The 23,722-nt window shown below is 40.0% G+C and overlaps 1 protein-coding gene across 4 annotated transcripts in view; it reads right to left on the bottom strand.

Annotated features, from left to right (window-relative positions):
* Window positions 1–23,722, bottom strand: part of eps8l2 (EPS8 like 2) — a 26,114-nt gene continuing 2,392 nt past the window's right edge. Inside the window, exons 2-22 of one of the 4 annotated variants that reach the window (XM_046037344.1) lie at window positions 22,604–22,610; window positions 20,865–20,916; window positions 20,337–20,383; window positions 14,726–14,790; window positions 12,476–12,637; window positions 11,428–11,577; window positions 11,119–11,198; window positions 10,844–10,953; window positions 10,634–10,704; window positions 10,399–10,525; window positions 8,357–8,445; window positions 8,188–8,262; window positions 6,805–6,953; window positions 6,416–6,584; window positions 6,287–6,321; window positions 6,091–6,196; window positions 5,802–5,921; window positions 4,329–4,404; window positions 4,050–4,218; window positions 1,633–1,765; window positions 1–877 (exon numbers count right to left, since the gene is read on the bottom strand). In XM_046037344.1, coding sequence (XP_045893300.1) covers window positions 800–877; window positions 1,633–1,765; window positions 4,050–4,218; window positions 4,329–4,404; window positions 5,802–5,921; window positions 6,091–6,196; window positions 6,287–6,321; window positions 6,416–6,584; window positions 6,805–6,953; window positions 8,188–8,262; window positions 8,357–8,445; window positions 10,399–10,525; window positions 10,634–10,704; window positions 10,844–10,953; window positions 11,119–11,198; window positions 11,428–11,577; window positions 12,476–12,637; window positions 14,726–14,790; window positions 20,337–20,383; window positions 20,865–20,899 — 2,046 coding nt within the window. In that variant the 5' untranslated portion in view covers window positions 20,900–20,916; window positions 22,604–22,610 and the 3' untranslated portion in view covers window positions 1–799. Of the gene's footprint in view, window positions 878–1,632; window positions 1,766–4,049; window positions 4,219–4,328; window positions 4,405–5,801; window positions 5,922–6,090; window positions 6,197–6,286; window positions 6,322–6,415; window positions 6,585–6,804; window positions 6,954–8,187; window positions 8,263–8,356; window positions 8,446–10,398; window positions 10,526–10,633; window positions 10,705–10,843; window positions 10,954–11,118; window positions 11,199–11,427; window positions 11,578–12,475; window positions 12,638–14,725; window positions 14,791–18,180; window positions 18,313–20,336; window positions 20,431–20,864; window positions 20,917–22,603; window positions 22,611–23,722 lie in introns of those variants that run through there. The other 3 variants (XM_046037345.1, XM_046037343.1, XM_046037347.1) reach the window with 3 other exon arrangements.

Genomic DNA, 23,722 nt, shown 5'->3' on the forward strand with positions numbered 1-23,722 from the left:
TTTACCAAGTTAGTTTTTTAATTATATTCTTTTTAACAGTGTCCCATCATATTTACAGCCCCCTTGAATGTTTTGTCTCAATATTCATCTAATTATTCATATCAGAACATGCTCTCATAAATTCATTATTCCTGTGTGTCTATGCAGTTCACACTGCAAATTATCATGCTGCATAAAAATACATTAATGTAAGCATCGCACTATTATTGACATCAACTTCATGCAGGATTATTTTATTATTGTTGAATTCTGCTTATAAACAGCAACATTATTTATATTAATACCTTCTGCTGATCTGCAGTGACCAATCAGGACTTCTGATACCGGCTAGGGGGATACAGGAATATGAAAATAATTGGCTATGTATCAGATAATGTGTCACACATTCTGGCACGGATATACATATGCAATACCTAAGATCTACTTTATTTACCAAGTCATTCAGTAAACAGTTGCATCGACCAAAAAGCTCGTACAAATATGTATGTTACATGCATGTTGTTCATACACGCGCGCGCACACACACACACACACACACACAAAGAACTGTACATAGATTCATATGTTCCTCTTTTCATACAACAAAATTTAAAGAGACGATGAAAACAAAAGCAACATAATTATATAAGAAAACACTTGAATACATACACATTGGGTGTTACAAAATAAATATACAATTAAAAATGTATACAACATTTCAGGATATTCTACCATAGTTCATAATTAACTGTAGGTTGATTTAAGAAGCTGCTGCAGTTAGAGAGTGATTATCATTGTGCGGTCATGCTGCTCGGCAGGCTCAGTCTTTGCTGCCAGAGTCGATCCTCTCCTGCCTCTTCTTCATGATCTCCTGCAGCTCCGAGTCTCCACTGGTCTTCTGTAAAGGAAACACAAGATGAGTCATCAAGCTAAAGCTCTAAAGAGTGACAGAGGGCACGAGCTTACAATGACTGCACTTGTTTTGTCATAAAACTGCACTCATTAAGGAGTGCTACTTTTCTTATCTAAGTACAATAAAAGATTATAAGATTACAAAGTTCTTTTGATTAAAGGGCATGGATCATTAAACAAAAACAATATATTAATAATTGCACTGGGTTTAATAAATTGAAATAAAACCTGAAGTCTTCAATAAATGGGCTTACAAACTAACTTCGTCTTTATTAAGCTCTTTATTGAGTTATTTTATAGTTTAAGATCTGAGTTTAAGGTATCAGTCTCATTCGTAAGTGTGTCACACTGTTTATTCTAATTTATTTATTGCTTTTTGTGTATTTTTTCTAACTCATTCTGTTTACCTACCTTGTTATAATGTTATTATCCATCCATATTATTATTGGGTTGTGAAATAATCCTGTTTAGTTAGTTCTGACCACTTTTTGGACTGCAACTGTATTAATTATACGAGTCTGACTCTCTAATAGTCTGATTTTATATACCTGTGTAGATTCACTTGTCTTAACATGCTCAAATAAAGAGTGAAAGCTGAGAGTGGCATTTATTATTCAGATCTATTAAAGGCTTTTAAAATGTTTTATTGCAAACAAGTACTTTGTGGGTTTTACCTTTTTGTCTAACCTTGAATGAAACAGCTTTTTCGTAACAGGCGTGTAAGCAGTTTGCGTGACTGACCTCCAGCTGTGCTTTCTCCACGGTGATCTGACAGTAGACTCGACCGCCTTCATCTCCACACACCGCTTTGAGCTCTTCTTTGTTGAGGGAAAATAGTTGGGCTCCAGTCAGGATTCCCAAACATTGAATCGTCCTGCAGACAACACAGTGACACAGTTTATTTACTTATTATATGAAAACTTACTGTGTTTCCTAATTTTACATTGCTTCCGCATTGAGTCAAAGCCATCAAGGCATTTTGACATGTAATAGCAGGAAAAGCACAGGTGGAATCAATAACATTAATAAGGTCTGGGTTCCTTTGGGCTGTTCCAGCATCCTGGTATTGTGCATGCTCATTGAATAATTTCTAACTAAGAAATTAAACAGAACTGATACATTATTAATGTTATTAATTACTCCTTTTCTTCCTGATGACACATAAAAAGGTATATAACACACCAGATACCAACGTAAGAAAAGTAGCTGACATGGCTGTTACTGTAAATAACTAATAACTCATTGAACCAAATTCTGATCAGAATTCAACAGCACATGTTGGATTTGTGTACAAAGTGCCAAAATATCTTTAAACAAACACTAAAGCTAACGGCTCTGTGTGCTTTGACACAAGTGATTGCTAACGGCACCAAATTCTAAGGATGGAGGCTGTTGTATGCTGTACAGATTTAAAAGCCCCCTGTGATATTGGGCTATATAAATAAAATTGACTTGACCTGTCAGCAGGCTGACATGCTCACAATAGCATTGCTAACATACTGATGTTTAGCCAGTTCTAGTGTTTCCTGTGTTCACCATCTTAGTTTAGCGTGTTAGCATGCTAACATTTGCCTATTAACAATGAATACAAAGTACAGCTAAGGCTGATGGGAATGTAATTTTGCAGGCATTTGGTTTTAAACCAAAGGATTGGACACATAAAAGGTTAGAGGATCACCAAAATGACTACTATTCATCCTTAGCAGGGCATGAATGTCAAATTTCAAGGCAATCAATCCAATATTAGTTGAGATATTTCACTTTTCACAAAATCACAAATCTCAACCTCATGGTGGAAGAATTCAAGTCAGAGGATCACAAAAGAAAGATCTGTCGTCCAGAGAACATGAATTTAATAATTCAGTAAACATGGAGGCCACAGAGGTTAGCGTCTATGGTTTTATTTTTTAAGCTGATTTCCAGTAGAAGAAAGGAATTTGTGGGAAAATGATAACGAGAACGAGGAGAAAGAGAGGAAAATCATATATGAGCACAAAAAAAATGGTTTTGGTCATTTTGGCCTGCAGTCTGAAAATAGCCATATAAGCTCTTAATATAAGGTGACCCGATTTCTGAAATGAAAACCGGGGACATTTTTGGTTTGGTGGTCAGTAGGCCTATGTCATTCAAAAATATAATGTTATTATATATATGACATAAAAAAGGGGGGGCAATTGCAGAAATAACCTTTCAGTAGAGGCTGCAATCACTGTCTGGCAAGCAGAATACTGCCTTTTATGTGTTGTTTTGGCCATTTAAAGGTATTTTAAGAGGTAAAAAGTACTAGTTCAGTTATAATCTGTTAAATATAACCCTCATGAATATAATCAAGTCATTTTGAGGCTGAATCTACTTTTCAGTCAATACTGAGTTGTATTGGGCATTTAAAGGTATTTCAAAAGGTAAAAAGGACTGGATTTGTTGGTACACAGCAAATTAAATAATGTAGAGTCATAAGGACAACTGCAAAAGAGATCATGTTTTTATTTTATATATAACTCAGTAGAAAGTTGTTACTTTTAGGCTACATTCCGTTTTCTAAATATAAACAAAGATATTAGACGTAGGCGTACCAAACACATAATATATCGGCAACAACAGGCTTCTATTATTGCCTATAATCATGTAAATGTCAGGCCTGGTTACGCTATAAACTGCAAACACAATTGTGATTAGGCCTATTCCGTTAAAAAGAAACGCCGACAAAGACATACCTTTGCTATTACAACAGACATAAAGTGATGTTTATTTGCACGTTATGTCTGTTTGACCCAGATAAAAGCAGCTGTAGACATAAAGATACTGGGTGATGACGTTACATGCTGCGCAAGCTCTCGCGGACGGCAATAAGTTTTCGGCGGACGATCACTTTTCAGCACGACACCAGTCTGCTCTGCTGTCCAGTCTTTCTGGCCACGTAAAATCTGATTTCAGGTCTGTTAACAGCTTATACAGTCCATGATTAACATACAATTAAAAACGGGGACATTTCCAGGACAGCTCCAGACGGGCACATGCCACCAAAACTGTGGAATGTCCCCGAAAAAGGGGGACGTCTGGTCACCCTATCTTAATACATTTTGACATTTCAGTCAGAACTTCAAGGTGTGAGAACGTATTTTGGTTTGCTGGACTGATGAGTGTCGTGGGTGACTTACGGTTTTGAGAAACCTTTCCCAGTGAGCCATGCGATCACCTGCTCTGTGTTTGAATCAAACGTGAGCGGAACTTGGCTGCCAGATGATCGCTCCACTCGGAACTTCCTGGGCGGCTGGATTTTATTAGCGGTGATCATCATCAATAACTCACTGTTGACCTCATCCATCACTGCAGCACAGAAAAAGGACGGCAGCAGACGTCAGAAAAAGAACAAGAGCAACAACTTGTGAGAGCTGATCTGTAATTCTGAATTTGTTTACTCTATTGTGTTCACTCACTTTTGTCTTTGGGTCTACCCTTGTTAAAGCTGTCTCCATGGCTCAGAGAACCAGAGGGTGGCGTCTTGTAGCCTTGCTGTACACACACAGATACAAACACAAACACAGTTCCCGAGAAGCGAAGTCAGTATTATTCCAAAAACAGGTTTGTCTTTCATCTCACTCATTTTTGCCCAGGAGCCAAAAGCAAAATATGCGTGTGAAAGTATTTCACACCAGCAGCAGTAGTTTCATGTGGTACCTGCTACAGGGCGTTGTTGAACCTGCACACAGTGTGAATGCTTCGCAGTGTTTTTCTTTGGGAATGTGGGCTTTCAGTGAGGGTAGGAACATATTGCTGCACATTGTATAGGGTCACAACAAGTGCATAGAGTTTTTCCACAGGGCCGCACTGATCTAGGACCAGTGTTCAGATAATACAACTACAAACTGCAAAAGACTTCCAAAAGACCCTTTTACACTGTTAATTAGCTTTTATCTGTGATGCTCCTGTGATTGACTTTGTAATTAAATTGAAATGTTATATCATTAAATGATGACCTGCACTTGTACTATACACTGTTTGTTATTTAACTAGGCTTTTTATTAATTTAATTACTTATTTATCTCTGGATAATCTTTGTATCAGGACTCACTACACTTTGCAGCAAATGTGTTATCTGTTTGTGTCCAAATAATCTTTTGTACTTCTAACCTGAAAGCAACAAAGCTTAGCTACAAAACTAATTTATCCACAAGCAGTGACAAAGAGACCTTGATCCCTCTCATTACCTTATACTTTAGTTAGCAATTACCTAAATTTCCCAGAATTCATAGTGACACCTCTGGGCAACACGCCAGAACTAGTGCAGTTGAGATAAAGGGTGCTATTCATTACGCTAATGTATGCTTCAGTGCGTCCTCTTGCGCTATTAAATCAAGGATTTCTCATTTGGCAGCTTTGGCCATTCTGTCCCCGCATCTCTTCCTCACTTCTCCTTCTCTCTCTCTCACATCCTCGCTGGAAGAAACTAAGATGCGAGGGACGGAAGCAGGTGTGGGAAGTGAGGAGACATGTTAGTATAACAAAAAGTACCCAAAGATTATAACTGTAGGTGAAGTGAGTGAAACTTATACCGACACATGTACAACATGGAAAAAAAGTCTATTCAAAACCTATGTCATATGGCTGCATTGCATTGTGGTCTACTGATTCTGAACTCAGCAGACAAACTGGTATCTTGATGCTGCTGAAAAATAATGATGAACAATGATTGTCAAATGTTTTCGGTGTAGCTGCTGGAAACTTTCTGCCATGACATCACATTGCCTGTGGTAACACTAAAAATACACCACACAACTACAGAAATGGCTCAGAGTTGACAAGACACCAATGCCTGAGTTTTTCTTAATGCTATCAGAAAGGTGTTAAGGGTTTTAATCAAAAAGTGTAATGTTAATGCACTGCATGTATAGGAAAGCACAGCAGATCACCTGGCTGTAGACGCCTTCTGGCTCCTCTATGTTCACAACATCCAGGATGTTAAAGGGGACGTAGCCAGACTGGCCGCTGCGATTCCGTAGTTTCCACCACTGTTTGTCATCCTCTATCACCTGAGAATCACATTTCACAAACACACACTCTTGACTTGTATACAGCTGAAACTGCAGTGACCCTTTATTTTTAAAATGGGTTTACAGCAGACATAATCACATTTAGCATTTTGTTACAAATGTAGTCAATCTTGACATGAAGGAGAAGATAATATCACATTGTTTTTACCTCGAGGATTTCATCCTGCAGCACTGACAGCTCGTTGGCATTCCGTGCTACAAAGTGGTAGCGAATTTTGGCATATTTGCGAGCATGGGGCATCCCATTGTGAGACCTGTTAAGACACATGGTTCTCTCATCACAGTTTTACATGTTTTTGTGCGTGAAAGAGACAGCAAAGTGTGTGAAGGACTTCATTACTTACCCGTTTGAGGAGCTTGAGGAATGAGTTCCATAAAACTGAAAAAACAGAGTGATTGTTACATTTACAGGAGTTGGGACCTTTAATGGTCGGTACATTTACAGACGGTGGACAACAAACAAATACCCTTACATCCTCCGCAGAGTGTTTTCTGTAATCCGGGCTGGTGGGAGACGCCAGTGGCCCCATGGATCCCTCTGTTTCCCATGGGGCCGTCCTGAAGAGCTCCGCCGGCGGCTCCCAGCCATTACGAAACTTTGGGTAATAAGGAGGAGCGCACTGATCCCTGGGCCACTCTGCTCTGCAGGAGGAAGAGGAGGAAGAGGGACAGGATGGTCAAATGGTGACCTTTAAGCTACACATCTGTAAAGAAGGAGCCAACTCTAATAATGTATGGGTCCAATATTTCCGGATGGTCAGCCCAGCACCTCGTATGGTAGCTTACTGTCATTAGTGTGTGTGTGAACTACATGTAAAGTGCTTTGGATAAATATGATACATAAATGCAGACATTTATGTACCTGGGTTTTGTCCATCCTTCCCCAAGCAGCTCAAAGATGGTCATCTCTTTGGGGCTGAGGTGACCCCGCAGGAAGTCAACAGTATCTTTGGAAAGGTGAGGGGAGATTACTGAACGCACCAGTTCAGGACTTCCACAGTTCTGCAGCACCTGTGGAAGCAATCAGAAGTTTACTGATTGATTACACAAAAGAAGACATATGTATATTTTCTGTATATGTATCACCTTCGGATGTGTATCGGATGTGTAACACTAAACACTTTCATTCATGAATATGTCTCAATACATCAATGTTAGAGCGAGGGTAGGCAACCTTGGAGAAACCAGCAGCTAGATTTTAATTCGAACCAAATGAAATGATTAGCTGTGCTTATTACAGTCCTGTAACCAATACCTTATTTTAATTTCTGTGTCAGAGAGTCTGTTGTCTAAACACAAGCAGCTGCTAAAGAACTTAATATAAAAACACTGCTTAAAATTAGCATGTTTCCTAATTTCTTCATTTGAATCAAGAAATATCTGATTAAAGAAGTAAACAAGACGAAAGATCTGACCAAACAGTCAGTGCCAATTTCAATGCTTGGGTTAGGGGTTAGTTTTGATACTCAGTGCCTCAAAAAATATTGAGGATTGATGTCCAGCCCTATTATTCACTGAGGAAATTAAATCTAAATCTAAAGACACTTCTTTAGAAGACATAGCAATAAATAAACAGCAATAAACAACAGCAGCCTCCTAGATAAAATACTGACCATTAACTGCCTCAAAAATCTCTCAAAATATGGATTTATGGCATTTTATTTGCACTGTAAAACAACTGCTGCTTGGTGAAATTGTTGAGGACAGCTAGTGATCATGGGGCCACACTTTAATTATTACTGCTCTGTCTTTATCTACACCTTATCAAGCAAATCCAACGTGTTCAGAGGTTACAGCACCATACAAGTATAGAGCTTATTCGCAGCTTGGTGTTTTGAAGGTGTGGCTGATCACAGCAACTTGGTAAACCACAATTATGCAATTGTGGTTGCACCTGTGTCAGAGCGAAAGTCACATCACTCCAGTCTGGTGAGAGTTTAGCAGAACTGCAGTGGGTGTGGTGCCAGAAAAAATAGAAACAATAAAAGGAATGTCTAATGGCGACAATGCAAGCAATAAACTGTTTTCATTCAGTACATTTAAAAGCTGAGTGTATTTTGTCAGATGTGCCTTTGGGCTCAGTCAACACTGAGGGTATCCAATGACATGGAGAACTTATCTAGCGTTACATGGATTTATACTGTTGACATTCATAAAAATCATCATGTGTTTAGGATAATGGCATATCCTGAAAAACAGCCTTCATCTGTGTAAACATGACTGACATCAAATCTATAACTCTTACCAGCTCCAGAGGACCGAACAGGAAATGAACCAGCTCCGACGCACTTGGATTCTGTATGTGTTTCTTCAGTTTGGCCTGCAGGGGGAGCAGTGACAGACACACACAGCGAGAAAGTGTTAAAGAGAGGGCAACTGGTGAACAAGGGAGGTTAGGAGCTGTGATATCTCACCAAGAGGTTGAAGGCCAGCTTCAGTTTCTGCAGGCTATCAATGACCTCTGCTTCAGAGGGGGGCTTTGCTCGCAGGGTCAGCATGCCCTCTGTAAACAACCAGAGCAACAATGACCACACACAGACTCCAGAGTTACCAGCCTTCCATACACACATATTACAGACAGGACACAGGTTTCACTCTCTGGCCAGGATTCAAAGCCATAAACCTACACTTAATTTTTCACTTCTACTAAAGCTTAAAACTGATGTCAGTCAGTAAAATAAAGGTTTACATTGCAGTAATGGTCAGTTAATAAACAGCTTGGCCAGAGAGTAAAAGCCCAAGAAAGAATGTGCAACATCAGGGTTTCTCAACTTCGACCCAAAAGGTCACAAAACTCTCACAACCCCAGAAATCAAGTTATATAATGTGAATACGCGTATGATAATTCTTTAAATTGTATTTTCAGATGTTTGGAAATTTCAAATTACACGAAGGTTATGATTTGTCAGACTTACCTCTTTAAAAATGTTAGCAATCAATCCATTAGTCTTACACATCTTTTGATCAACAAGTGATCCCATATGGGATTCTGACCAAAGTTGAGAAACTGATTCTCTTTATAGAGAATACATAATTTTCAGCACATTTGTCTCTGTAGTCAGGGGCAACACACATTTGTGTCACTTTTACATAGTTATTACAAAACAATGTGTGGAAAAGTAACCCTTACTGTATGTGTGTAACTGGGCATGCAGAAAATGACACATTGAGTTTTTTTAGAGTTACATGTATGTTTCTTGTGCAGTGAGGTATAGTCTTGCTGCACAGGAAACAAGGCGTGTTGAAACAAAACCACAGCATCATACAAAACATTGCTCATCAAAATGTCATAGTAATATTATTATTTTGGACAGCACTAATGAAGCAACCAACTGCTATTACGCTTTCAGTCCATAAATAAGATTAGGGCTGTGCGATATGGCAATAAAAATTAATATCCCGATAACGATATATATCCCGATATAGAACATTTTTGTTAATTCAGTGAAATATTGCATTTCCAACTGGAACTTGGGATATTTCTCTGCATTATAAAGGTGGGGTAAATCCAACACCTTGAAAAATACCATGATAGAGTGGTATAACAACGACATAGCAAGTAATGTAACTTGTGTTAGCTAGGTTGTGGATTAGCAAACTGACGCTACTAGCTGCTGCTAAACTATCATGACAGGAGACGGTCACAGAGAAACACAGAAGCGACACTCACAGCTCCTGCTGCTATAGCTAACATCACAACAACAGCATGTCTTGGCGAACTATAACGTTAAAGTAAGCTGTATGTCCGTGGGCAAGTCATTTAACGTTATCTGACTAACACACATCATGGCTGGCAATGCTGGATAGTGTTGTGTTTCTCGCCATTACGGACCGCGGTGAAGTTAGTTTCAAGTTGGATATTCGTTTTATGTTGGACATTCAGTATATGTCGAAATCCAACGTTTAGCTAACTTCACCGCGATGCATAGCGCCGTTCCCTCACCGAAGTATTACGGTAGTGTGTGGAATTTGTGACACAACGATATAAATAGCATAATTGTAAACGATGGACGTTTTTCTATCGTCAAACGATAGATATCGTCATATGGCACAGCCTTAAGTAAGATGATGGTTTTGGTTTCAAAATTGGTAAAGATTAACATTTTTTGAGTCATCTGATCTGCATCTTATGCCAGCTTCAAATTAAAAATTAAACGGAATTTTACTTTCTTTTAGTCTTGCCAATATTTTGACTTTGTCAGGAAAAATATAAAAAAAAATATTGTAATTCAGACAGAAACACACTGTAACTTCCCGGCGAGTCAATAAGTAATAATATTACAATATTTTGTTACTTTACAGAAACCAAAAATGGGCACCAGTAGGCTACCACACAAGTCATTGGATGAGAGTCCCGGGCCACAGGACGCAAACAGACACAAACATGGCGACGTGAGCAATATAAACATATTGTCACAGCATTCGTGCCACCGCATCAGAAGAAAGGGAGACAGACCTGCTGGTCCTTTCTTCTTATTCTTCTTACTCTTGTTGCGATGGTTGAGCTGGGTAAAGGCCTCTGTTGCCTTTTGCAGCCGCGCCACAAAGATTTCTATGTCATCCAGGGCACAGTTGAGGATTTGCTGTGGGAGACAAATCCTGGGTTTTAGCATTAAGAGTATATCATTATGACATGGTGAAGGAGGCTGTGTAATGTAATGACAGGTGTCTTCGTGGGTAAAAACACTCACCACATCCTTCTCAATGCGCTGGGCCAGCTTTTCATGTGACTCTGTGTCATTTTGTCCGGAGGCTCGTCTGTCTACATCCAAACACAACACAGCTCATGCAATTAAACAGAAAAACACAATGATGTGAATGCAGATATTGTGACAACAATCCTTCAGATGAAATATGAAAGTGCTTTCTTTTGAGTGCATGTACAGTATGTGTATTCTCACCCTGTGTGCTTGTGGCTGCCACTCGTCCCTTCGCAGCAGGTGAGGGGCCCTTAGGGGCCGTCGGGGGGAGGATGGTTTCTCTCTGACGCTTCATTTTCTCCTGGTTCACCCTGGAGGAAAAGGATGAGGCATCGAGACCTTCAGCGGCCTTATGTCAAATTAGCTAACTACTAATTACAGGTCATTGTCAAGTGTCTTTGACTGCATGTGTGTGTGTGTGTGTGTGTGTGTGTGTGTGTGTGTGCATGCGCGCATATGTGTTTATCTGTTCTCACTTCAGTGTCTGAAGCCTCATTTTCTTTCCATGCTTATTGTCTCCTATGGCACTATCTATATCCGCATGAACCATCTCAGCCTGAAGAAAGTGAGGACAGACAGAGTCAAAATTAATAACAGTTTTACAGCTGACATGCTGTTTCCCTGGCAGCCACGCTGTAGTCTGGGAAAACATTTACATCTCTTCCTTTCAACCCCCCTCGTTCCAACTGCAATATTGGGATTTTTTAAATGACCCAAAACACAAACACATCTAATCATGCACGGACAACTGAACCAAGCCTCTTAACATTCAAAATGAGTCTCACCTCCACCTCGTCACAGTGGAAGAAGTGGATGTCGGGTCGGTGCTGCTCCTTGTCCTGACACACCAACAGTAGCACGGATGGGTAACGTGTCTGATTTAGGACTGTCTGACTCAGGTGGATGGTGGGCAGAGGGAAGTTCTCCAACTCTTCCTATATGAGCGCAATAAAGGAATGGTTAAAGAGAAGGATGTGGAGACAGGGAAATAGCTAGTATCTACTAGCTGAGCTGGCCAAGTTCTCAGTAAGATAAAACAATAAATAATCTTCTAAAAGATGTGTTTCTTGAGAAATTATAATTAAAGGTAATATGTTTTTCTTACCGAGAGAATATGATTGAAGCTACAACCAGCAGCTTGTTATCTTAGCTTAGCACAAAGTCTAGAAACAGATAGCCTGTCTCCATCCAACAGTAACAAAATTCCCCTCCTAGCACTTCTAAAACTCACTCATTTCTTGTTTGTTTAATGCATAGAAACAAAAATGAGTTGTTTTAAAGAGAATTCTGTGTGATTTTGTTATCTTTGGACAAAGCCAAGCTAGCTGTTTCCCCTGCTTCCAATCTTTATGATAAGCTATGCTTACTAGTTGCATCATACTTAATGGACAGCATCTAACTGTCTGCAATAAAGCAAATAAGCGCATTTCCCAAAATGTCAAACTATTCCTTTAAAGGCTTTTCAGTGTGTGGATACAATCATAATAACATCTTTAATGAGGTACTCCTTGCCTGGTTAAAGGCTCACATGTTTCAAACTCCATGCCCCCAATTTGTACTGCAGTCTTTCTATTTATGAAATTAGTCTGTAAGCCCAAGAGTATCAAGCTACCCACTGGTGATGTCAATTGAATATTTCCAAACTTGACAAACATGAGTAGTTCTCCCATTGACTTGTAAACTGACTTGACAGCACATCAATTCAAACACTTCTTTCAAACACTATACATTAAGTTGTAAATCACAAAAACAAATCAGTGACTGTAAAGGTGAAATTTATTGCATGTTTACATAATCTAATGATGACGGTGCATCATGTGTGGATAGCCGTACCTGTGTGTCGCAGTCCAGCAGTCTGACCGCCTTGTCCGTGACCTGCAGGAGCATCTCCTGGGTCCAGATTTTGTCTTTTGAGTCCAGAAGGACAAGCTTCTTGATGGCATCGTCCACTGTGGCAATGGACTCAGTCTTGTCCATAATGAATGTGGAGAGATGCTGAGGAGAAAACAGCTGGTTGCTAAATGAAGGATAAGATTTGAGGGGACTATGACCTTGTGTGAACTAAAATCAGTGGCTGTGTGGAAAATAGGAAGGGCTTTGAAAAGGTGATGGGTGTAATTTGAAATATAAATCTGAATTTTTTCTATTAATTGATTAATTGCTGTCTACACAATGTCAGAAAATGGTGAATAATGTCGATCAGTGTTTCCCAAAGACCAAGATAAAGTCCTCAGATGTCTTCTGTTGCCCACAACCCACTAATATCAGTTTAATCTCACAGAGTAAAGAAACCAGAAAATATTAACATTTAAGAAAATTTTTACTTTTCTTTTATTACTTTTCTTAACAGTTTAATCAATTATCAAAATAGTTACAGATTAATTTAATAGTTGACAACTAATCGATTACTCAATTAATCGCTGTAGCTCTAATTCAATAAGAAGCCTGTAGCTTAGTTTAGCATAATGACTGTAAACTGGGGGAAACAGCTAGTCAGACTCCATCTAAAGCTGACATGAAACCCACAGACCAGCATCTCTAAAGTTCACTTTATATCTTGTTTGTTTAATCTGTATAAAAAGTGTTAAACAAGTCTGTTGTCAAGCATCTGTTCCAAGCTAAGAAACCTAACACCTAACACCTAACACCCCATAAAACCACAACTTGTTTATATTTTTTTTCCTGTAAAAAAATGAGATACAGAGTTTTAATAAGTGAGTTTAGGGGTGCTAGCAAGGTGCAAAATTAGTACCAACCACCAGCTAAAATGCTGGTAAAATATGCAAATGGCAGGCAAAAAAAGCAGCAAAAAAGTTAATTTAGCACCCTGGGTGCTAGTAGGTGGAATTTGTTACCACCTACCAATGTTTCCCCCAGTTTAAAGTCATTATGCTAAGCTAAGCTAACTCGCTGCTTGCTGCTTGGTCCTGCTTTATATTGAACATACAGAAAGGACACCGGGATCATTCTTCTCATCTAACTCTCAGCAAGAAAGCAAATAAGTATATTTCCCAAAATAACTATTCCTTTAGCTACACTGTATATTTACAGTATATTTTCTTACAGCTGTTACCTGTAAAAACACTTGAACTGATGCAATATTTCTCACAATGCCTTTAGCTGACTGCATTATTTTGGCATGTGAATTAGTGTCCTGTATTATCTGATATCAAAACTGCAATTTTGCCACATCCACAGCTTTGCATGCAACTGCTGCCAACGTGGCTGTTATCTGTGATTATCTGCCCATGTGTGATAATGGGGAGGGCATTTAGAGAAATCCTATCCGCACGGACAAGGGACATAGTTCAACATCATCCCTGACCTGAAGCACGTCTCTGACTCTCTGATGTCTTCCCAACATCAGCGCTGCACTGAGGCCTGATTGCTTTATTATGACAGAGTTCCCATAAATGAGCTGGAATCAAGAGATTAACTAGTGTGTCAGCTTTTATCTCTGGGCAACAGAACAATAAACCATAACATTTCTAGTAAGTGCTTTACTTTTATCTGGTTTTGTACATGAGGCTCACTTACCTTTAAATTATAAATCCATTCATTTGTAGACAAGTATAAGAATTTCTTTCCTTTTAAGCCTTTTTTGTATATTGTCATTTTTGTATATAGTTAACAGTAAAGTGTGACAGGAAACATTGAAATAAAGAAAGAGGTAATACTTGGAACAAAGGTCTTTCAAACTGGAGACGTAATGGTTATGGAGTTTAAAACTACTAGGTTATCAGAGCAGAACTGCTTTTATATTTCTCCCAAATAACAAGGTAGGTGAAAAGATACCACAGACAATAGCAGAAAAATAATACTGTAAATTATATGAAAAAGTAAACTTTTAAATAATGAATACAGAATGATCATACATAATGCATAGGAGAAGTCTGGGATCACTCATAGTGAGGTTTCCTATAAAATAAAAAAAAATAAATACTACTTTTATTTCATACAATGAGTAATAAAATGATTTTTTACCTAAATAATGTGTGTTACGTGTGCTTTCAATTTTTAAAGCTTTTTTTAAATACAAACTTTAAAAAACATTTCAGAGAGAGAGAAACAGAGCGATCTTACCTCAACATGATACTGCGACGTCTCATGCATGATAAAATTGGAGTTGGAGTATTTTTTCCTCTGTTCTGTTGATAAAAATACAAAACTATTAAAAGTGAGAAAGTCCTGCCTGCGGCCGTAGTATATATCTTATGTAAGCAGCCAGTAGTGACACTGACCTAAAGTCCACATGTTGCTGTTTGAGTGAACAGATGAAAAGAAACACTAATGTGCGAACTGAAAAGGCCAGCAGGGCAATAAGGAAGTGACACATAATGCGTGTTGCGTTTTTTTTCCATGGAGCAACTGTAGACGTCACAGTAACTTACACTAGAGATATTCACATAAACACTGTATGTACTGTAAGATGATTGACTAGACACATGATAGTAGTAGTAGTAATATTTTACAGTATATCTGACAGCAGTGCTGTAAAAAACTACAGGGGCTTTTCTCTGCAAGAGTGCAATGCAATAGTGGTCAAACTATTCTTGTAATATTACATCTTTTAGCATCATTTTGTGTCCAAAGGTGTCCTACCAGGGGGCTAGCAAAATGGAAACAGATGTATCTGAGAAGTTAATTATTAAATCTCATATCAAAGAGTCTGTTTGACTTGATTATTCCTTTCTCACATTATAGTATGTTGGCTAGGCTGGCATTAAATCTCACTCCATCAAGGACACTCATTACAAACACAGATTTACTGCAGGGTCAAAGACCAGTGATGCTACTTCACAACAGCATCATGCTCACTTCTTCATTTCTGGCACTGTATTCTAAACTACCACCAACTTTCTAGTCGGGAAAAATGCTGTAAAGTTAGCCTGAAATGCTCGCAATCTTAGTACAAATCTTTTGAGTATCAAGGCAGGTGAGGGTACTGTAAATAGCGTAAAAGTGGCGTGTCGGAAAATATTTTCTTTCAATGCTATAAATGATTTTAACAGAGACTAAAACAGAGTACAACAGATGTGATTCCACCACACAAATCCACACAATAGACAAATTGAAGATCCACTACACATATGTTTTAAGACAAATAACATGCCCTGCTGTGAATAATAATTTGAGTCTGAAGTAATATAACAAAACATTTATTTATACACTGCGATGGACTGGCGACCTGTCCAGGGTGTACCCCGCCTTGCGCCCAATGTCGGCTGGGGTGGCTCCAGCCCCCCCGCGACCCTGTACGGTTTACGATGGATGGATGGATGGATTTATTTATGAAAATGTTTTTAATTCCACAACTAACCTACTACACGCAATAAAATTCTTAATTTACTGAAACGTCCATCCTCACTCTACAGTATATGCACTGTAGGTTTCAAGTTTGTTGCACACTAGGCCTCTGAACTTGTTACAAAATCCTGCTTGTACTAGGTATTCCTCTTAAACTCAGATTTAAAGTGAGCACAGAGAAAGCTTTCACCTTCAGCAGATCAATGTAAAAAAACAATGGTCAAACATCAGAGTGAAGTAAGATATGCAAAACACATTTTTGAGTTGAGGGGACTAACCCTAACCCTTAAACCTGCAATAACTGATTTTTTTAGCCATCTGGGGGCAGAAAGAAGTTGTATTTTTAAAATTTATATGGCAAGCATTGTTAGCATTGTTAGCAGCTGTTGCTAATTTACACAAGTCAGCAGTTAAACCGTTGTTTATGTCCACCTGATGAATGTTAGTCGAACATTCACTTACTTTTAGCTCTGTTTTTCCAACTCCTGAGGGAAATATCTGGCTCTTTAGCTGCTAAATTCTCTTCTATGTTTACCAGCTAGTCGCTAACCTTGTCTATCTGCTCTTTGGGGCTGAGCAAGTAGTGCACAGTGGATTTTTGAAAATAGCTGCCTGCTGTGGCTGAAAGCAATACTATGAGAGCAGTGAGAGTGAAGCAAAACAGTAAAGTTGCAGACGACAGCTAAACAATGAGCTGAAACTCACTATAAAAGTCTGACAGTCTGTAAAATCGAGGGCAGCTGGAGATTCAGGTGATGGCTTTCACATTGTCACACTGTTTTCACATTCTCATTTGATAAATTGGTATTCTAAAAATATCGATTACAGACGCTTTAAAGTTTGAGAAATGTTTTTAAAAGCGCTTAGTTGTTAATGAATTAACACTGGTCCTTTTCAAAAAGCACAGCATTGCGTGTACTGTTGGCTGGGACCTTTTTTTTTTTTTAAATACAAAATGAGTGTGCCAGTGTGCTCATTGACCTATTTACCAGGTGAATAGTCTGCAGGTAACAATTACAGTTAAATGAGAGCATGTTCCTACCAACTACACTGCCAGATCTCCTATCAGGTCTCTTTCTGTCCCCTACCCAATAAAGTCAACATTTGGATGCCACACAGGTTTTCTCTTCAAACAGATGTTCAGCCACATTTCACTTTATGTGCTTTATGGTAAAAGCGACAGAAAAGCCCTGCTGTTTGCATACCACTTAAGAAAATATGTGTCAAGGCTCCAAAGTCCATTCCAATGTGTCATATCCCCTTTTTGATATTTCACTGTTATGTAAACCTGCTTCATAGAGATCTTCCATGTTCTCAGCACTGAAAAAAAAACATTCTAAAAGGGATTGACTTTATGTCCATGCAACCGCTGTCATTGTCCAAATGACCCAGCATGCGTCTTTCCTGTTCCTGCTATTTCCTCTCTGCTGATTTCTTCATGCTCGGCTCCCCACAGGTGAAACACAAGCGTCAGGTGTTGTTCTGAAAGTCGAGCTCACCCCATGTCTTATTAATGACCGACATTAATGCCAATCAATTCACAGCGCTGCAACAGCTTGCAATAAGAGCCACTTAGTAGGCAGATGGGCAGACGCTCAGGGCTCTCCAGAGTCAATGACATGGCAGTGATAAACATGGCTGCTTGGCAAATTATCAAACCAATACATGGCCCAGATCAATTAGACAATCCGAACACCCAAATAACTGCCTTTTAAATAGAGTTCTGATGTTCAGCCGGACTCAACCCAAAACCAAGACAGCAACAAGTGTAGTTTGATTAATAAAAATAATACAACCCTGCGTTGCTACATCAAAGGGCTGAATGAGTCCATCCAGATAACTCAAACAATAAGCAATTGTGTTGGCACAAGCTCGTGACCTGATTTATTTTTTGTTGCTCTAACTGAAGGCCACCCTTTGGATACTGTGCTGCTGTGTCGACAAAGATTTGGACACATGTCACCTGAAAGTCTCACATCAACAACCTAATGTAAAACAAATGTTTGTTTATAGATAATAGCAAGAGATTATTTAGTAAAATCCAGCCACTGATGATGCTGCTTTAATGGAGACAAACAGACACAACACAAGTGCAGAACTGCATTAGCAAGGCCGAATAACAGAAATTACACTGCAAGTAGTGGACCAATGACGGCCGTACACCCGAAATTTATACATACGGAGTAAAACAGTGGAGCAGGATGAGATCAAAGTATTACAACACATTTTACCTGACAGAGACATGCTCCTTCACCACAAAGTGAGAAACTCAAGAAAGCTGTTGGATGGTCTGAAGTCCAGGGATGATGAAGAGTCTGATGTTGTGCCTTTTTGCTCTACCCCAAAGCTGCTGATAACAGATCATGTGGGAGGACCTGTGCATAATTTGCATCAGTTTTCTGCTGCCCCGCACTGTGTGAATGACGGGAAGTTTTGCATACAGGAGATTGAGCTGGGACTTCTTGTTCCTCTACATGTTTATTCAGCAAGGAGAGAGCAACATACTTGTATCTATCCAAATATCTCCCACTGTTATGGACGGTGCACAATATTGTCCTCTCTCCTGCCTCTCTGGTTAAGGGGGAACAGGCGTGCTGGTGTCATCCTGCAGTGAGAAGGTAGTGGTGACCATCTGCCACACAAGATGAGACGAGCCAATGGAAAACAGCAGAGGCTCATCACACATACAGTGGGATATTTCACAGAGATCACAGGAGTGGGTGCATCCTGTGTATATTTAGATGACTTAACAGCATAAAAATGTTTCACGGACAACAATGTGCGCAGTCAGATGGTTTGGGAACATCTTGCATCCCTACAATACCAACATCTGTCATTTGAGGCCATGCTAAATTTGGAACAGTGTAGCCATGCATGTGAGCAGGTTGTCCTGTTGTACGTTGGTGTATGTTTCTATTTGGGCCTATGATATGCTGTACAATGTTCCTCTATGTTGGCAGCGTGAAAGGAGGTGCTGGCAGGGACCACTGAGCTAATGTCTGAGGCAGCCCAAGGAGGACCAGAGGTGAGCAACAGGCAGAGTCCACGTTTTCCTTTCCACATTTCAATGCGTCTTTTATTCACCTGCAAGACATGGGCATCCCCACCCTGTTCCAACCACACATTAAAAACAGGCACACCCTGCATGCTCTGCTAATGTAACAGCACATTTCAGTCATACACACACGCCCTAGCACAAGTATGCAAGAGCTAATGTATTGCTGAGTTTCACAGTCATAAGCCTTCAATTCAAAGTATGCACAAAAGACTGAAAGTCAGACAAGACAAATATACTTCTGCACACAACTTGACCACAAAGAGCAGACAAACAACAAAATGCCTGATGCATCCGACAACAAATCCCAGCATGCTGCGCAAGCCTGGCACAGAGGTATGAACTAATGCTCCCTTCAGGAGCCCAGCCTCCCTCCCATGTTCCTCACCGTCTGACAGAGGTGTCAGCAGCCTGAGCATAACAGGGCCCCTCAGCAAGACCTTGGCCCCCTCTTATCACTGTGTGGGTTCTGAGGAGAGGACTATGATAGGTCAGCTAGGCTGTGGGGCGGCAGCAAAGTGCGGCAGACAGAGAGGGAATAATTTCTTTACATTTGCATAGCAAAATTAATAACGATGTAATTAAAGTCAATTACAGTGCTGATCCACACAGCTTGACTTTTGACAGTTTTGATTGGTATCAAAGGATAAGGCTGGCGTTACACTGTATTTTGTGATTTGTTCCTATTGAACACAAAAATGGGTCACAAATACTACATCTTAATTTTTTTAAAGAAAGTATTTGTTAAAACAGGCACTGTAGTTTTTTACTCAAACAGGAGTAAATTGTGTTTTTGTTGGGGACTATTTTCAGCTGTGGACTGATACACAGTGGACATCCAAGAGAGTTTTTACAGCAGCAGCAGAAGAGTGTATGTGGGACTGACTCAAAATAAACTACAGTGCCCTTGTTCAGCATAATGAAGTAACATGTCACACAGTGCAACAGTGTGATTCATCTATGTGTTTTAATAGTTTATGGACAACAATTGAGGTAAACAATCAAACTTTGGCTACACAGGCCCACAATATTAATTAGTGGGATAAATTTTCATAGGATTTTCTTTGACAATTAGAAAACATTTGAATATTGTTTGCATTTAAGTATAGAAACAGATGGGTAATGAACAACTTAAACAGTGAGCAAGCTTTCATAAAACTATTCCTACACAAGTAAGAATGACCAGCCTTCTAAATTACAAGCTGTAAACTGTAAACAGTCTGTAGTGACTCATGCCACAGAAATAAGGGTAGGTGTGACTACATTTGAAGGGCATGTAAAGACAAAGTCGTGAAAACAGGACAACAATAAAATATTCTTTCTGTCACTTACCGTAGAGGGCCTTGGCGCTGATCTTGCTGTCCGATCTGGCCACTCCACTGCAATGACAAGAAGAGGAGACGGGGTTACGCTGCATGCTCTTCATGGTCTCCCCTGCACCTCTGGGTGTCAGTCTCACAAACCCTCTGAAACTCCCACACTGTCACTTCGCATGAACGCAAGCCCACAAAATAGAAGTGATATACGGCGAGCAGACTGGCCAGCACTGGATGAGATTAGTCTGAGATTCTGAACATATGGACCATCCAGGGAGAGAGAGGGAGAGTGGAAAAGGGAGAGAGGGGGGAAGGGAGAGAGGAGGTGTGGGGCATGAAGGGAGGCTAGAGGCAGGAGCCCATGCAAAGCAAACAATTCTCAACAAAGCCGCTCTGTGCCCGAGGTCCTTGACCCACACCACCTTCTACATACTGGGTTAGTGATTCTCTTGCGCTTGTGTGACAGCAACTTCGCCTAGGGCAATTAGCTAACACACAGAAAGGTAAATACGTGAGGGGAAGCAGGAATGTGTGCGACACTCACTTGGCTTGCCTTGACGGAGGTCCAAGGACACTCATGATTGAAAGGCATCCACCTGAAGAAAAGAAACAGAGAGGATGAGAAACAAAGAGTGTGTGTTAATGAAAGACTGAGGGGGGGGAAGTGGCTGGTGGTGGAGAGAAAACATTTTCCACCAAAACAAATATGCATTATTTATCAAAAAGATCCTTTAAATGCCTGTTGCAGGTACTTTAAAAGGTACTTTTAAATGTGGTTTAATTCATTTTCTCTCTAGTTCCAGTTTTTGAGCTCTCATATACAGACCACGGTGTTAAAGTTTAAAGCTATAGGTACCTCAATAAGGTTGTAGGTATGGAATGCAAAGTTGAGGCGTAGTCTATTAAACAGCAGGTTCTCCACTGTGGAGAGACAGGTGTTGGGCCTGTGCTGCTGGCAGTTGGTGGACTGATCTGGGACAATGGCAGACAGCAGGCTGATATGCACGCTGTAATTAGATCCACCCTGTTGATGACTATATCTGCATAGCTGCAATGAATTAATTTGGTTGGGTTTTACACCCAGCCATGCTAACTATTTGATAATTAGCACAGCCTTAAAGGAGACAAACCTATGCGTAACAGAGTGCTTCATTAAAATCTGAGAGGTTAACGGGAGCAGGAAAGTAGAGAAGAACTCTCCCACTCCCTTCCCCCTAAGCCCAGACTCTCTGACCTGTCTGTCAAGGCATGTACTGACAAGATTATGTAAAATATATCAGCTCAAACTAGGACTAAATACATACTGTATCAGTACCTAGTCCAACTGTGGATCGTAACGAGCTGTTACACAACAGAGTGGGCTCTGCTTGGTTTCCTTTAAGATCATTTATATACTCGATTAAGTATACTTAAATATAGATAGATGGATATTCCTAAATTAACGGCTTAAGTGAATTGTATTTAACACTGGAGGAAATAATCACCTTTTACCTTATGTGACTTTTAGACTCCAAGGAGCCATGTATCGCTTTAGGCAACCGGTTCAGTTTGTATTATTAATTGGGGGCAAGAGGTTAGGATCCTGTGTCACCAACAAGTATTTAATTGTTCTGCAAGAACAATCCAACCTGTAAGACACTGACTCTGAGTCGCTTTGTGGCACTGGGCGTACTTCCCTCGACCGTTTCCACTTGTCCATGGCAGCGTTATGAGACATTCCTTACCTCCTTCCTGAACTACAGTATAAAGCTGTTTTTGCATAACGAGCAGCGGTAAACTACACATGCAAATGGTCAGTACTGTGTATGACAGTTACAGATTACAGGTGCGGTCACTCAAGCTTATCTTACAGCTGATCATGAACATAATCGCCCTCAACAAATAATCCTTTCATATCTTCTGAAACCAAGTAAGGCCAAATCACAACAACAAACAACAACTCTCCAGGACCAAAGTTAATGTGACCGTGATCCTGCAGACACACTATGATTTTTCAACAAGATCTTGCTGAGAGATGCAAATGAACAAAAAATAACTTGTTGTATTTATTTTAGTAAGTCAAGTCTGCACAAAAGGTTGACTTCCTCTTTCTGTCCTTATCTCTGTGCTTGGCTTCTCTCCACGCTATTGTTCTCAGCTCTGGCCCACCGCCAGGTTTCAGGAGGGAGGTGAAGCTGGAGCAGGACAGGCTGGGTGTCATGTGTTGTCAACCTCACGGCGAGAGGTCCTCTGCACACCTTTCCTCCACTCGGACTAAGGTCCTTATTGTTCAATAATGATAACCCCTTATTCAGAGGTAATTACCAAGTATTAGAATAATGATTACACAAAAAGAGAAGCAGGGTATGTAGGATGCTTATCTTACGTTTACTCATAAAAGCAGGTATATCTCATATTTCATTCTGCCCTTTACTCAAAATTACTGATTATATCTGGCTCTTTTAATTCTCATATTTGTTGGAATGGGGTTAGACAAGTGTCTTGTCCACGCTGCTTTCTCTCACAATAAATCTTGAGACCGATGAGAACAATCCTTATTTCAGATTCCTGGCTCAGCTGAACCCTCCCTTCTTACAATCTCATATTTTGAGCGTGTGGTATCAGGCATGTGGCCTGTTTTGTTTCATTTTTTTACCTTATCAACTGGTGCAAAATCTCAGTCTTTGAACATCAATCAATAATTGTACCATAATGCATGTCATACATAAATAATCCATCATCTTTGGTAATGTACTGCAACCTTCACCATAGAAGTTTAGAAACCCTAACCAAACAAATCAGTGTTATAGCATGTACACTCACCTAAAGGATTATTAGGAACACCATACTAATACTGTGTTTGACCCCCTTTCGCCTTCAGAACTGCCTTCATTCTACGTGGCATTGATTCAACAAGGTGCTGAAAGCATTCTTTAGAAATGTTGGCCCATATTGATAGGATAGCATCTTGCAGTTGATGGAGATTTGTGGGATGCACATCCAGGGCACGAAGCTCCCGTTCCACCACATCCCAAAGATGCTCTATTGGGTTGAGATCTGGTGACTGTGGGGGCCATTTTAGTACAGTGAACTCATTGTCATGTTCAAGAAACCAATTTGAAATGATTCGAGCTTTGTGACATGGTACATTATCCTGCTGGAAGTAGCCAGGATGGGTACATGGTGGCCATAAAGGGATGGACATGGTCAGAAACAATGCTCAGGTAGGCCGTGGCATTTAAACGATGCCAAATTGGCACTAAGGGGCCTAAAGTGTGCCAAGAAAACATCCCCCACACCATTACACCACCACCACCAGCCTGCACAGTGGTAACAAGGCATGATGGATCCATGTTCTCATTCTGTTTACGCCAAATTCTGACTCTACCATCTGAATGTCTCAACAGAAATCGAGACTCATCA

The sequence above is a fragment of the Micropterus dolomieu genome, linkage group LG22 (assembly GCF_021292245.1).
Source record: "Micropterus dolomieu isolate WLL.071019.BEF.003 ecotype Adirondacks linkage group LG22, ASM2129224v1, whole genome shotgun sequence".
Classification (NCBI taxonomy): Eukaryota; Metazoa; Chordata; class Actinopteri; order Centrarchiformes; family Centrarchidae; genus Micropterus; species Micropterus dolomieu.